This window comes from Coregonus lavaretus (genome assembly GCF_964263955.1).
Source record: "Coregonus lavaretus genome assembly, chromosome: 24".
Lineage (NCBI taxonomy): Eukaryota > Metazoa > Chordata > Actinopteri > Salmoniformes > Salmonidae > Coregonus > Coregonus lavaretus.
In genome coordinates, this window is record NC_140011.1 from 28,083,084 (window position 1) to 28,096,836 (window position 13,753).

Genomic DNA, 13,753 nt, shown 5'->3' on the forward strand with positions numbered 1-13,753 from the left:
TCCGGGTTAGGGGAGGGTTTGGCCGGGGGGGGCTTTACTTGGCTCATCGCACTCTAGTGACTCCTTGTGGTAGGCCGGGCGCCTGCAGGCTGACCTCAGTCGTCAGTTGGACGGTGTTTCCTCTGACACATTGGTGCAGCTGGCTTCCGGGTTAAGCAGGCGGGTGTTAAGAAGCGTGATTTGGCGGGTCATGTTTCAGAGGATGCGTGACTCAACCTTTGCCACCCGTTGGGGAGTTGCAGCGATGAGACAAGATCGTAAAAGGGGGTGAAATAAAAAAAGATATGGTTATGCATGCCAACATATTAGGCAATAATTAAGAGTAGGCAAAGTGATCGTGTCAGATGAAAATTATATCATTCGTTTTATCAATGCAACATTTGATTTACAGTCACATTAACCGTGGTTGTCTGAAGCGTACTATAGAAATCACACCTGGCGATGCCTCATCGCGATTGGTTATTCCCCATCATTTGCAACAATGCCAATGAGCTTCATCACTATCTTTCTTGTGCGGTACCTCAAACTGTCGTGATTACCAGCTGAGATAAACTTTTATGATGCATCTTTAATTTCCTCTGAAGAGTATCTTAAATAACTTTCACGCGTTGAGATGAGAGTATTGCTGTATTCAGGCCTTTTCAGTTTCCTTTAAAACAAATACTTGCTCAGTGGTAACCAATCAGATCCAGAAATGTGTTGTATTAAATGTTGAATCAGGGCCCGTATACATAAAGTGTCTAGGGGTAGAACATTTGTTGTAAATGCTGAGAATCCCTGTCTTTTGCTACTAGCACTGATTTTACTGATAAATACCTTGTTGAGGGAAAATGTACTTGATATGATTGTGATGTGTTGTTGTCTCACCTAGCTATCTTAAGATGAATGCACTAATTGTAAGTTGCTCTGGATACGAGCGTCTGCTAAATGACTAAAATGTCAATGTAAAATGTATGAGTTGACTTTACTCCTAGATCAGAGTTTGTCTGGGCAGTGTAACATCATCCTAAAACCCACTCTGAGCTGGGAGTTTTTTGTTGTTGTCTTAAAACAGGTTTTAACAGGATTCCTAGGACCTTTTCTGAGATGCTTTGTGGATACGGACCCAGAAGTGTTATGTTATGTTGTCGTTGTTGGTGACTGTGATGTATTGAAAATGAAAATAAAATGTTTGAAGGAAAAAAAAGTTTCTTGTAAGATAGCCAAAGCAAAGAACAAGTTCTAATGCAAATTGCCTCTGAATGTAGGGTTATCCAACCTCTTGCCAGAGTGGAAAACACAAGGTCATAGACATGGCCTATATGTGTTGCCTCATCCAGGCTGTGTAATGGGGAGAATTAACCTGCATATGTATATGAGACAAAGACCAGTAGGGTAGATCACATGTCATTTGATCTAATTAGTGTTAAAGCCTTCTGATGGCAGCAGGCAGGTCTTAGGCTTAGGGGCAGCCAGCCTGTCCACTGCTGTTTAGCACTAGCACTCCCTGTCTCACATCTACATGTACACCCACAGACACAAAGGCATATTATATTTAACACACACACACACACATAAACACACATGCTTGAATGTACACACAAAGCTGTATTTGTACAGACATGCATAAATCCACATTTGATATCCTGTGACTGTTGTGACTGGTTGTCTGATGCAGTGCTGTGTGTCTCTCCTCAGACTCTAAAGGCTTGTCAAACCCAGGCGAGGTGGAGGCTTTGAGAGAGAAGGTCTACGCCTCTCTGGAGGCCTACTGCAAACAGAAATACCCAGATCAGCCTGGCAGGTACGGATACATGCACCTCCCTCCATAAACTAAGCTTCCCCTAATGTAAATTGAACTAAATTGGCAAAATTATATAGCCTAATTAGCCTACTCCTGTCTATACAGAAATAATTAAAATAATTCAGACTTCAACATATTCAAAATTCAGCTGCATGAGTCCTCACACCAGTGTTGTAGTACTCGAGACGGTCTCGGTCCACATTTTGAAGTCCACATATTGAGTGTCTCGGTCTTGTCTCAGTGTCGGATACATTTGTACTTGGTCTTGACTCGGTCTCGGACAGTGAGGACTTGTAATTCTTCCTGAGACCAGCAGAGTCAAAAGACTTCAGGCAGCGCATAAAACCGCTTTGCCAGGCCAAATATATACACTCCTTTCTTAAAACATTAATATCTTAACAGCCTTATCTATTATAGACATGTTTTTTTAGGGCCAGTGGTGTAGCGGAGGTTATACGCAGGTAACTGTAGACCCACTTTGTTTTTCAGTGGGCATTGTGTATACTCACTTCTTAATCCCTACTGATGCGTATCAAAGTAGTGTAGTGGAGGTATACGACTTATCAATTATATAGTACAATAGAGAAATCATGCACAAAGAATCCTACACAATCGCAAAGCACGTGAAATATATTCACATGCGTGCCGCACAGCCTAGTTTCAGCGTAATATCATCTGCAGGCAGCAAGAGTGTGCAGCTCTCAACTGGTTTTGGCATGGAGCAGCTCACAGAAATGTAACCGCTAACTAAGGCAACAATGGGTATGCAAACCAGGTATTGAAAAGGTTTAGTCCGAAGTGTTGGTTAGTAGGCTATTTGTGATGTGCAATTGTCATCATGTGCTGTTTGCATCAGGGCGTAGACATGGATGGGCCTGGGTGGACACAGGCCCAACCACTGGGGAGCCAGGCCTTGACAGGCCTACCTAATCAGATTGTCGTGGTTTAAGCATTGTTGAGGACTTAGACCATCACATATTCTGAATCTGAAAAATCTATAGGAACACAAAAAAACTTGTAGGATTTTTCACATTTTGGGCAAAGTTAGAGTATACCCATATCTCCAGGCACCACTACACCACTGTATAGGGCCGATGGAAAGACAGCAGTCACAAACAGCATGATGTTAAAGGATAAGCAGTCCATAAACTCGGACATAATAAGCCAGTAGGTCCCAATCATAAGAATACAAAAACACAACCATTAAGCAGTTCCCAATCGAAATGTACAACTATTACTTCCCATTGCAAAAAAACATTTCACGTTTTAACTAGTTTGCAGATATGAAACAGACAATCATAATATCAGTCAAAAATATCAAATTCACGATCCCAGGATGTGTCGCAGCTAGCCACGCCCGGGAGACCCATGAGGCGGTGCACAATTGGCCCAGCATCGTCCAGGTTAGGGGAGGGTTTGGCCGGCTGGGATGTCCTTGTCCCATCGCGCTCTAGCGACTCCTTGTGGCGGGCCGGGCGCATGCACGCTGACTTCGGTCGCAGCTGTACGGTGTTTCCTCCGACACATTGGTGCGGCTGGCTTCCGGGTTAAGCGAGCAGTGTGTCAAGAAGTAGTGCAGCTTGGCAGGGTCTTGTTTCGTGGGACGCATGGCTCTCGACCTTCGCCTCTCCCGAGTCCGTAGGGGAGTTGCAGCGATGAGACAAGACTGTAACTACCAATTGGATATCACGAAATTGGGGCGAAAAAGGGGTACAAAGTACACCAAATAATAATAAAATAAAGAAAACATATCAAATTCCCAGTTTATGCTACAAAACCAACTTTATAAGAGGTTTCTATTTGACTCAACGTTCCATGACGTACCCTAAGGCATTGTTGGCAGAATAGATAGATACAGTTCAATTCATGATTAATATAATTCACCAATACATTTCTTGGTAGTCCAAAAAATATTGCTATCAGGTTATAAATCCCAGCTGGCCTGGTACATTGTTTGCTGCCTCCATTCGGGATGCACTGTTTCAGTTTCAATTACTCAATATTCTGGACAAAAACGGACGAATGTAACTAAGGCTGGGAATAACAATACAATCAAACTGGCAAGGGCAATGATCACAAGTCAGCCATAAGGTGGCTAATAGGCTAGCGTATCTATTTATGTAGCAAGCTAAAAACACAGAGCCTAACATTAGCTAGATAGCTAGCTGCTAGGAGGATGTCATGTCATGCCATTGGTGAAGTGGGTGAGTGACTGACTGTTTCCCCTCATATCGTTTTTCGGTGGCTATACACAGCTAGAGATGCAGGTGTCATTTGGTTAGCTAGCAAGAACTTAAACGATTGTTATGCAGTTAGCATATCTCTTGCGTTCGCAAATTCACTCTGGCTATCTACTTAGATTTCAGAGCACTCTCATCTGAGTGTGCCAGAGCGCAGAACAACTAATGAATTTACGAACGCGCAACAACTGCAGAATATGACTGGTGTCAGTAAACGGAGGCAAAACAAGTTATAGTTAGTCAAGAACAGCCTAACCAGCTCTGCTACGGCGAGTAAAATGGTCAGAGTGAGGTGTTCTCTCATTTGTGTCTGGAAGTAGCTAGCTGGCAAGCTAGCCTACTTCCACCAGTTAGCTTGGGTGCTTGGTTGGGACAAGCATGCATTGGCAGGCAAGCTGCAGAAGGACGAGGATACAATTCTCCATCATTTTTCAGTGACATTTTGACACCCGACTAGCTCAGAAAGTTTGAGAGTGTTTATCTAATGTTCCTTTGTTAGATTTTAGGTCATCTTGCTCTGGCTAGCATTAGTTGTTGATCTTGTTTTTTTCCCCCCACTATTCTGAATGTCTAAAGAATCCATACAGTCATGGCCAAAATTGTTGGCACCCCTGAAATTTTTCCAGAAAATGAAGTATTTCTCACAGAAAAGTATTGAAATTACACATGTTTTGCTATGCACATGTTTATTTCCTTTGTGTGTATTGGAATAACACAAAAAAAACAGGAAAAAAGCAAATTTGACATAATTTCACACAAAACTCAAAAAATGGGCCGGACAAAATGATTGGCACCCTTAACTTAATATTTAGTTGCACACCCTTTGGAAAAAATAACTGAAATCAGTCGCTTCCTATAACCATCAATAAGCTTCTTACACCTCTCACCCGGAATTTTGGACCACTCTTCTTTTGCAAACTGCTCCAGGTCTCTCATATTGGATGGGTGCCTTTTCCCAACAGCAATTTTAAGATCTCTCCACAGGTGTTCAATGGGATTAAGATCTGGACTCATTGCTGGCCACTTCAGAACTCTCCAGCGCTTTGTTGCCATCCATTTCTGGGTGCTTTTTGAAGTATGTTTGGGGTCATTGTCCTGCTGGAAGACCCATGATCTCGGACGCAAACCCAGCTTTCTGACACTGGGCCCTACATTGCGACCCAAAATCCTTTGGTAATCCTCAGATTTAATGATGCCTTGCACACAGTCAAGGCACCCAGTGCCAGAGGCAGCAAAACAACCCCAAAACATCTTTGAACCTCCACCATATTTGACTGTAGGTACTGTGTTCTTTTCTTTGAAGGCTTCATTACATTTTCGGTAAACAGTAGAACGATGTGCTTTACCAAAAAGCTCTATCTTGGTCTCATCTGTCCATAAGACGTTCTCCCAGAAGGAATTTGGCTTACTCATGTACATTTTGGCAAACTGTAGTCTTGCTTTTTTATGTCTCTGTGTCAGCAGTGGGGTCCTCCTGGGTCTCCTGCCATAGCGTTTCATTTCATTCAAATTTCGACGTATAGTTCGCGCTGACACTGATGCACCCTGAGCCTGCAGGACAGCTTGAATTTCTTTGGAACTTGTTTGGGGCTGCTTATCCACCATCCGGACTATCCTGCGTTGCAACCTTTCATCAATTTTTCTCTTCCGTCCACGTCCAGGGAGATTAGCTACAGTGCCATGGGTTGCAAACTTCTTGATCATGTTGCGCACTGTGGACAAAGGAACATCTAGATCTCTGGAGATGGACTTGTAACCTTGAGATTGTTGATATTTTTCCACAATTTTGGTTCTCAAGTCCTCAGACAGTTCTCTTTTCCTCTTTCTGTTCTCCATGCTTAGTGTGGCACACACAGAAACACAATGCAAAGACTGAGTCAACTTCTCTCCTTTTTATCTGCTTTCAGGTGTGATTTTTAGATTGCCCACACCTGTTACTTGCCCCAGGTGAGTTTAAAGGAGCATCACATGCTTGGAACAAACTTATTTATCCACAATTTTGAAAGGGTGCCAATAACTTTGTCCGGCCCATTTTTTTAGTTTTGTGTGAAATTATGTCAAATTTGCTTTTTTCCTGTTTTTTTTTGTGTTATTCCAATACACACAAAGGAAATAAACATGTGCATAGCAAAACATGTGTAATTTCAATACTTTTCTGTGAGAAATACTTCATTTTCTGGAAAAATTTCAGGGGTGCCAACAATTTTGGCCATGACTGTATGTTGTTCTGAAATATGAACACAGAAATTCTGGACATTTTGAACTCTTATTATGGTGGTGATTTGACAAAATTACAATCATGGTCTTAAATTGGACTCGCATTTTTCTGGAGAGCATCGGCCATCCGGTGAATGCGAATATTCACTCTTTATCATTGTTGGGTCAGTGACACTTGAATGTTTGTTTTTGGGCAATAATTTCCTCCTCCAGGTTAGATGCACGTCATATGGTAGGCTATTTGTGTCTCCCCTTCTCGTAGGCCTATTATATCAATCAGACAACTTCGTTTTTTTTATTGATCTGTTTGTCCGTGTCAGCAGAGCAGGCTACCCTGTAATTTTTGTCGTATTAACCCTTTAACCCTATTCTCAGCCGACTGGTAGAGCGCATGTTTTAGAAGTGGATATAAAAATAATCTTTACTTGAACTTGATTGGTCAACTCCCCCAGCCCTGCCACAATTAACATAATGTGTATCCTTTTGGGTTGCTGCAGTTGTGGCACTGTGTTGTGGCACTCTTTGCCCACTCAGAGGGCTGTAAGAAAACTTAAAATCAGTCACCAAAGATATGGAATTAAAGGCAGGAATTTAGTTGATGAGGGATGAATATTGCACCATTCCTGTTAGTAAAGACATTTAAGAGTAGGAATATGAAGATAAATACTTAAAATGCAAAAAGGCTAAAAAGGAATAATTTTTTTAAATAATTTGCTCAACCAGGCAGTTGATATGTCAGAAAAGAGTATGTTGGACAAAAAATAGGGTCAATTCATTTTTTATGAAAAATACTTATTTTGGTGAAAAATATAATTGAATTGTTGACAACTCACTATATTAGGCAACATAAATTGGTTAAACCACATTTCATGGCCCATGGGGTCAATTAATCAATTGTTGTTGACTTAAGTTTACCTATAAAATAATGCTTATAATAGTAACATTGCACTATACACCAATTCATGTTTGGACATACAAAATTACCATAATTGGTTACAATTTGACATCAGTCCTCATTTAACAGTGCGTACCTACCTATAAAAGCCATTATAGAAGACCTAAAGTCATTTTTGTAATATTGTTGAGATTAGTAAAAATGCTATGCAAATTGCCATTCTAAAATGGCATTGCTGGTATGACACTCTTTTGTCTTCTCAGTCGCCTGGCAGAGCTGTTATTTCCAAAAGAAACATCAAGTTGTAAAAAATAGTTCAAAATTGAGTTGTTAGTAATATGAATTTAAGGTGTAATCATGTTTTTCAAGAAGAGACAGCTAAAGGGTAAAAAAATATTCTGCTAATATCTCGTCAAAGGCCCAATTTTTCCCATGCATAGTAAGGAGAAGAAATGTATATTTTATAGCCTATAGAGTGTCTTGCAAAAGTATTCATCCCCCTTGGCGTTTTTCCTATTTTGCTACATTACGACCTGTAATTTAAACGGGTTTTTATTTGGATTTCATGTAATGGACATACACAAAATAGGCCAAATAGGTGAAGTGAAATGAGAAGAATAGCTTGTTTCAAAAAATTCAAAAAAAATAAATAATGGAAAAGTGGTGTGTGCATATGTATTCACCCCCTTTGCTATGAAGCCCCTAAATAAGATCTGGTGCAACCAATTACCTTCAGAAGTCACATAATTAGTTAAATAAAGTCCACCTGTGTGCAATCTAAGTGTCACATGATCTGTCACATGATCTCAATATCTATACACCTGTTCTGAAAGGCCCCAGAGTCTGCAACACCACTAAGCAAGGGGCACCACCAAGCAAGCAACACCATGAAGACCAAGGAGCTCTCCAAACAGGTCAGGGACAAAGTTGTGGAGAAGTACAGATCAGGGTTGGGTTATAAAAAAATATCAGAAACTTTGAACATCCCATGGAGCACCATTAAATCCATTATTTTAAAAAATTGAAAGAATATTGCACCACAACAAACCTGCCAAGAGAGGGCTGCCCACCAAAACTCACGGACCAGGAAAGGAGGGCATTAATCAGAGAGGCAACAAAGAGACCAAAGATAACCTTGAAGGAGCTGCAAAGCTCCACAGCAGAGATTGGCTTATTTTTCCATAGGACCACTTTAAGCCGTACACTCCACTGAGCTGGGCTTTACGGAAGAGTGGCCAGAAAAAAGCCATTGCTTAAAGAAAAATAAAGAAAAATGGGTGTTTGCCAAACGGCATGTGGGAGACTCCCCAAACATATGAAAGAAGGTACTCTGGTCAGATTAGACTAAACTTGAGCTTTTTGGCCATCAAGGAAAACGCTATGTCTGGCGCAAGCCCAACACCTCTCATCACCCCGAGAACACCATCCCCACAGTGAAGCATGGTGGTGGCAGCATCATGCTGTGGGGATGTTTTTCATCAGCAGGGACTGGGAAACTGGTCAGAATTGAAGGAATGATGGATGGCGCTAAATACAGGGACATTCTTGAGGGAAACCTGTTTCAGTCTTCCAGAGATTTGAGACTGGGATGGAGGTTCACCTTCCAGCAAGACAATGACCCTAAGCAATAGTTATGCACGCTCAAGTTTTCTGTTTAAAAAAAAATCATATTTCTTGTTTTTTTCACCCCAAAAAATATTTTGCATCTTCAAAGTGGTAGGCATGTTGTGTAAATCAAATGATACAAACCCCCCCAAAAATCCATTTTAATTCCAGGTTGTAAGGCAACAAAATAGGAAAAATGCTAAGGGGGTGAATACTTTGGCAAGCCACTGTAGCCTAGGCTACTCTACGCCACTACGCGATCAGCCAGGCATTGAACAGCCTTTTTTGCGAACAGTGATTAACTTATATTATTAAATAGCTTAAATTATGACTATCCAATCTACTCATCACATTAGGAATAACGTTAGTAGGCTATCTTACATAAGTCTGCAAACTCGATGATGCATGGAATGCTTTATTTTAAACGTGCATTTTTATGGTGAAAATTCGCTTCGACAAACTTCAAACCACCTATGCCTATTTCTTTCTTTCTTTCTTTCTTTCTTTCTTTCTTTCTTTCTTTCTTTCTTTCTTTCTTTCTTTCTTTCTTTCTTTCTTTCTTTCTTTCTTTCTTTCTTTCTTTCTTTCTTTCTCTCTCTCTCTACTCCTCTGTCAGTGTGTCCGGCAGCAAGTGCACTGTCTGCTTTATGTATTGTATGTGTAGGCGACAGTATGTGGCAGATGTTCTAATTATGTCATGGGCAACCCATCCATGAATCACTGTACATCGGCATATGAGAAAACATCTTGTCTACATCCACCTCTTATTTTCTGTCACATTAATCACAGTTATTTTGTGTCTTTGATTGGGTAAGGTTTGCCAAGCTGTTGCTGCGGTTACCAGCCCTGCGCTCCATTGGTCTGAAGTGTCTGGAGCACCTGTTCTTTTTCAAGCTCATCGGGGACACGCCCATCGACACCTTCCTCATGGAGATGCTAGAGGCGCCCCACCAAATTACATAACTGCAGGCGTGGCGTCGCCCATGTTCCCCTTGCCCCCTCCGCCTCTAACCCCTCTGGACACGGAGGGTGGTCCTGCAAACCACTCCCCCTCAAGTGATTATGTGACATCATTGGATCTAGAGAAGTCCCCCCTCTTTGATGTGTTTCAAAAAACAAGTTCAATGTCCATGGGTCTGTTTTATACATTGTACAAATATATATATATATATATATATATATATATATTTCATGAGATGAATTAAAAGACAACGATGGGACTGGTGATGAAATGGGCCAAGGAGAAAGGAAGTGTTTTAAGCCATTGTTTTGTAACGTGAAACAACAACCAAGAAGATCAGGTGTTAAAGGTAGGTCTGTTTGCAAGTGTATTTTCAACTGTGGCGGTTTCATCAGCAGCGTAGTAATTGGGACAATCGTGTTTTGGACTTGTTGAAGAGAGGGGGGGCTGCATGGGCAGTCCCTGGCTCTGTTCGGAGGCGTCTCACTTTCAGGACTAACTTAAGGGAGATTGGTACGTTTGCAGAGGGGAGTAACGAAGCCCGGTCATGTCCGGTCCAATCCGTTCAGGTGTTGTCCAGTTTAATCCGGTCAGGTCTGTTTCGAGGTGTACTGTATGTGTATTGGGAGAGAAGGACTCAGAGGTGGGACCATGCAGATGAACAGTGCTCCACTCAGGTCCCTTAACCCAAACTCAGCCGCTTCTCCATGTCTCCTTATTCTATTAGCACTGTGTGAACATGTGGAGGAGAGACGCTACGTCGCTACATCGGTCTAGTATTCAGAGGCTCAGATAGCTTTAGTGACTGATTGGAGTGAAAGCCTGCAGTGTGGCCCCTTAGGACCAGAGCTGGATGACCTTCATGTGGCCTGAAAAAGCTTTTCTCTGGAACTACTCATTCTGTTGTACTGTACTGACATTAGGGGTAGTGTGTATCTGGATTCACCCTCACATAAGCCCTATACTACATGTGCATTACTGTGTCCTCTGGAAGGTTGACACAGGAAGAAAAGGAAAGCAAACAGATTAACATCGTCATCGCTCTACTACAAGCATTTTTCCTGTCTGTGTTAAGGTGACAACAAAATGAAGAAGAAAAGGACGAATGGTTTGTAGGGAAATACAGTCAGCTGATTTGAACTTTTTAAAGTGATGCCACGTCTTTGTCATGTCATGTGTCCCTCCACCTCTGAGACCATTTGTTTCTGCTCCTTCCCCACTTCTGTGAATTACAGCACACCATAATCAACCTCCACACAGCAACCAAGCATGCTGTTCCTCATGGTGTAACCTAGCTTTAGAATGGCCTTTGACCTGTACAGGATATTTTTATTTTGCAAAACAATTTGCAATTACCTCTGTTTTCATCCCTCAAACTCTCAGTTCCCCCACCCACCCCCTCTCCCCAGACAGCCCCATGTCAAACAGTTCATGGGAGAAGTGCTTCAATGCAGTCATGTTTATGGTGAGATGTTCTCTTATTTCTTGACACTTTACCTCTGTATTGTGAAGCCCATGCTACTCCATTGCGAGCTCTGGCCCAGACCATCCACTCTGACTGGAGGATGTGGGCCTGGTGAAGAGACAGAGACCCTTGACTGCTCCACTGCCCAGCCTCCCCTCACCGGAATCCACACCCTGCACTTCTCTGGACAACCCAGTTTCATTTAAGTTTAAGTCAAACTGAAATGTTAAATATGTAACATTATGTATAAATCTGCTATATGCCCATATTGCGCATTTTTTTATTTATATGCTGCAGCTGCTGCATAACTATGCATCAAGCATTTTTCCAAAGATTGTCCATAGATAGTGCAGTTTCGTTCTTATTATAAAGGGGTGGTTAAACCCTGTCTTGTAGAACAGCAGACTGCTTTGGATTTCCATCAACTCTAGCAGAGCTCCAGGACCAAGTTTAGCAGCCCACATGATAGCAGACTAGAGAGAGCTAGAGAGAGACTAAAACATTTGCTTTGAGACAGAGGGGTAAACCAGCGAGAATAGGGAACCTGGTGGCCATGGGAGAGCTGTGACTTCCCCCTAGTGGAAGAGATGCACAACTGCTACATTACTTGAATTTTGTACAAGTATTTAATCAGAAAAGGCACTTTTTCATGACATTATCAATATTCATTTTCCTCTTTGGTCAGACAAAATATCAATTGAATAAGTAGCAATAACCACAGCAGGATTGATTGACACATCCTTAGTCCAAATCTAGTTAATGTATTTTAGTGAGGTGAATTAATTTTCATTAGGTCTTATTTTAAACTATTCAGGAAACAGAAATGACTGCCGTGTTCAGGCCAATTCTGTCTAAACAGTATTTTTATCTGGACTAAATGGTAATTGTCAGTCAGGGAAAAACTACTGAAAATGAATTGGCTCATTGTTCAAATGATTCCATCTTAAGCACTAGGAAAGGTAGTTCTCTGGAAATTGCATTCTCTGGAACATGAGGTCAAATCAGACTGCCACCCCAACTAAAAGTTCAGAAAAATAACCACATTTTGATTATTCATTTATTTGCAAACGGTTATCCAACTTTTTAAATGTACACCTAATCCGCTCTCTTGTGTATGATGTCTCCTTTCTGAGCTTGATCGGGTTAATGTGATTTAAGACCACAGGTATATACTGTACGTAAAAGCCATACGCAGATGTGCAAGCTCACTCACTCCTGCAGGAAATGGACAGAAAAGGGTCCTCTGGACTGACATGATTACTTAGATAGAATAAATAGCTAAGAAAAATGCTTCATACACCATAAAGCTCTATTTTGTCTATATGTATATGTGTATATATTTATAAATATATATAAATCTGTTCCGTATGTGTGTCCAGTCAATTTTAGCAAGAGGGAGACAAGTATTTCATTTGAAACTATTCTGAGCCAGGACAGATTCCATAGTGTTATACGCAGTAGTTTTTTGGTGTAAAAAAACTTTTTTGCATTCAACCTTGAGTCTCAAAGTAAATCAACCAGCAGAATACCAGCAGCTCAAAGCCCTAAGAGAAGGTCCCTCACCAGCTAACAGCAGTTATATATGGGACCTGAAAACATGGTTAATACACTCAAAAGACATGAAGCCCTCCAAAATCGATTGCTAGGCTATTTGTATGTTCAACAATGTTATCAGGATATGCTGAGCTCATGACACAATCACTGCTTTCTTTGTTGCATAAACAGTAAAATGTAATGAAAAAAACAAACAAAAAAATATATTTTTGTACAAACATAATTTTATCCCTTGCATATGTACTCTGTCCCCCCTCCATTTTCCTCATGTGGGCTGTTGTATACATTGTTTCAGTTAATGTTGATTTGAACTGGGGCAGAAAAAAATCAGACCGTGAATGGTCAGGGTGAGGAGTGGTTGGCAATGACACCCTGATAACTGTCATCTATACTTTGTGGCTTTTTTGGCCTATCGCTACAAGATGGGATTGTCCTCTATTATATTTTCGTCGATTTTTAGGGAGATGGAAAACATCATCTGTTCTTTGTGGGTTATCTGATGTTCTTTCATGGAAAGAAAAAAATTGAAATCTCAAATTAAATCTTGTTGATGCTCCTTTTGTCTTTGTGCTGTTGTGTTGTACTCTCTCCTAATAGGAAATGACATTTACTGTCCTCACTCAAAGTTAAAGGGACTTTGTTTAGAAATTGCCACTGACAACCACATTTTGTACATCTTTATAAAATGCTATTTATTAAGTCACAAGTTATAGCTGTCAAATGCAAATACATATTCACAAAATCCAGATTGACTAAATGCAGATACAGAATTTCATGCAGCCCTTGATACCACTGCAGTGATAAGAGAATCCAGAAGACAGGAAGAGCAGGAAAAATGTCCATGTTGTGTACTGAACTACTAGCTATTAAGACAAAGATAAAGAGAACAATACAGAAAGACAGCTAAAATATTACTTGTCTAACAAATAACAATACATATGTTGATGTAGTAATACAGTATGTACAGCAGAGAGCACATAAAAAAACATGTATTTGGTCACTGTGCTATGAAATCCCCACCAGGTTGTGTTAA

At 40.9% G+C, this 13,753-nt stretch overlaps 1 protein-coding gene across 4 annotated transcripts in view; it reads left to right on the forward strand.

Annotated features, from left to right (window-relative positions):
• The window catches only part of rxraa (retinoid X receptor, alpha a), a 145,974-nt gene extending 132,698 nt beyond the window's left edge, over positions 1-13,276 (forward strand). For all 4 annotated transcript variants that reach the window (XM_084141082.1, XM_084141083.1, XM_084141084.1 and 1 more), the window contains exons 10-11: positions 1,678-1,783; positions 9,556-13,276. In XM_084141082.1, coding sequence (XP_083997208.1) covers positions 1,678-1,783; positions 9,556-9,703 — 254 coding nt within the window. In that variant the 3' untranslated portion in view covers positions 9,704-13,276. The remainder of the gene's footprint in view (positions 1-1,677; positions 1,784-9,555) is intronic.
• The last annotated feature ends 477 nt before the right edge of the window (positions 13,277-13,753 follow it).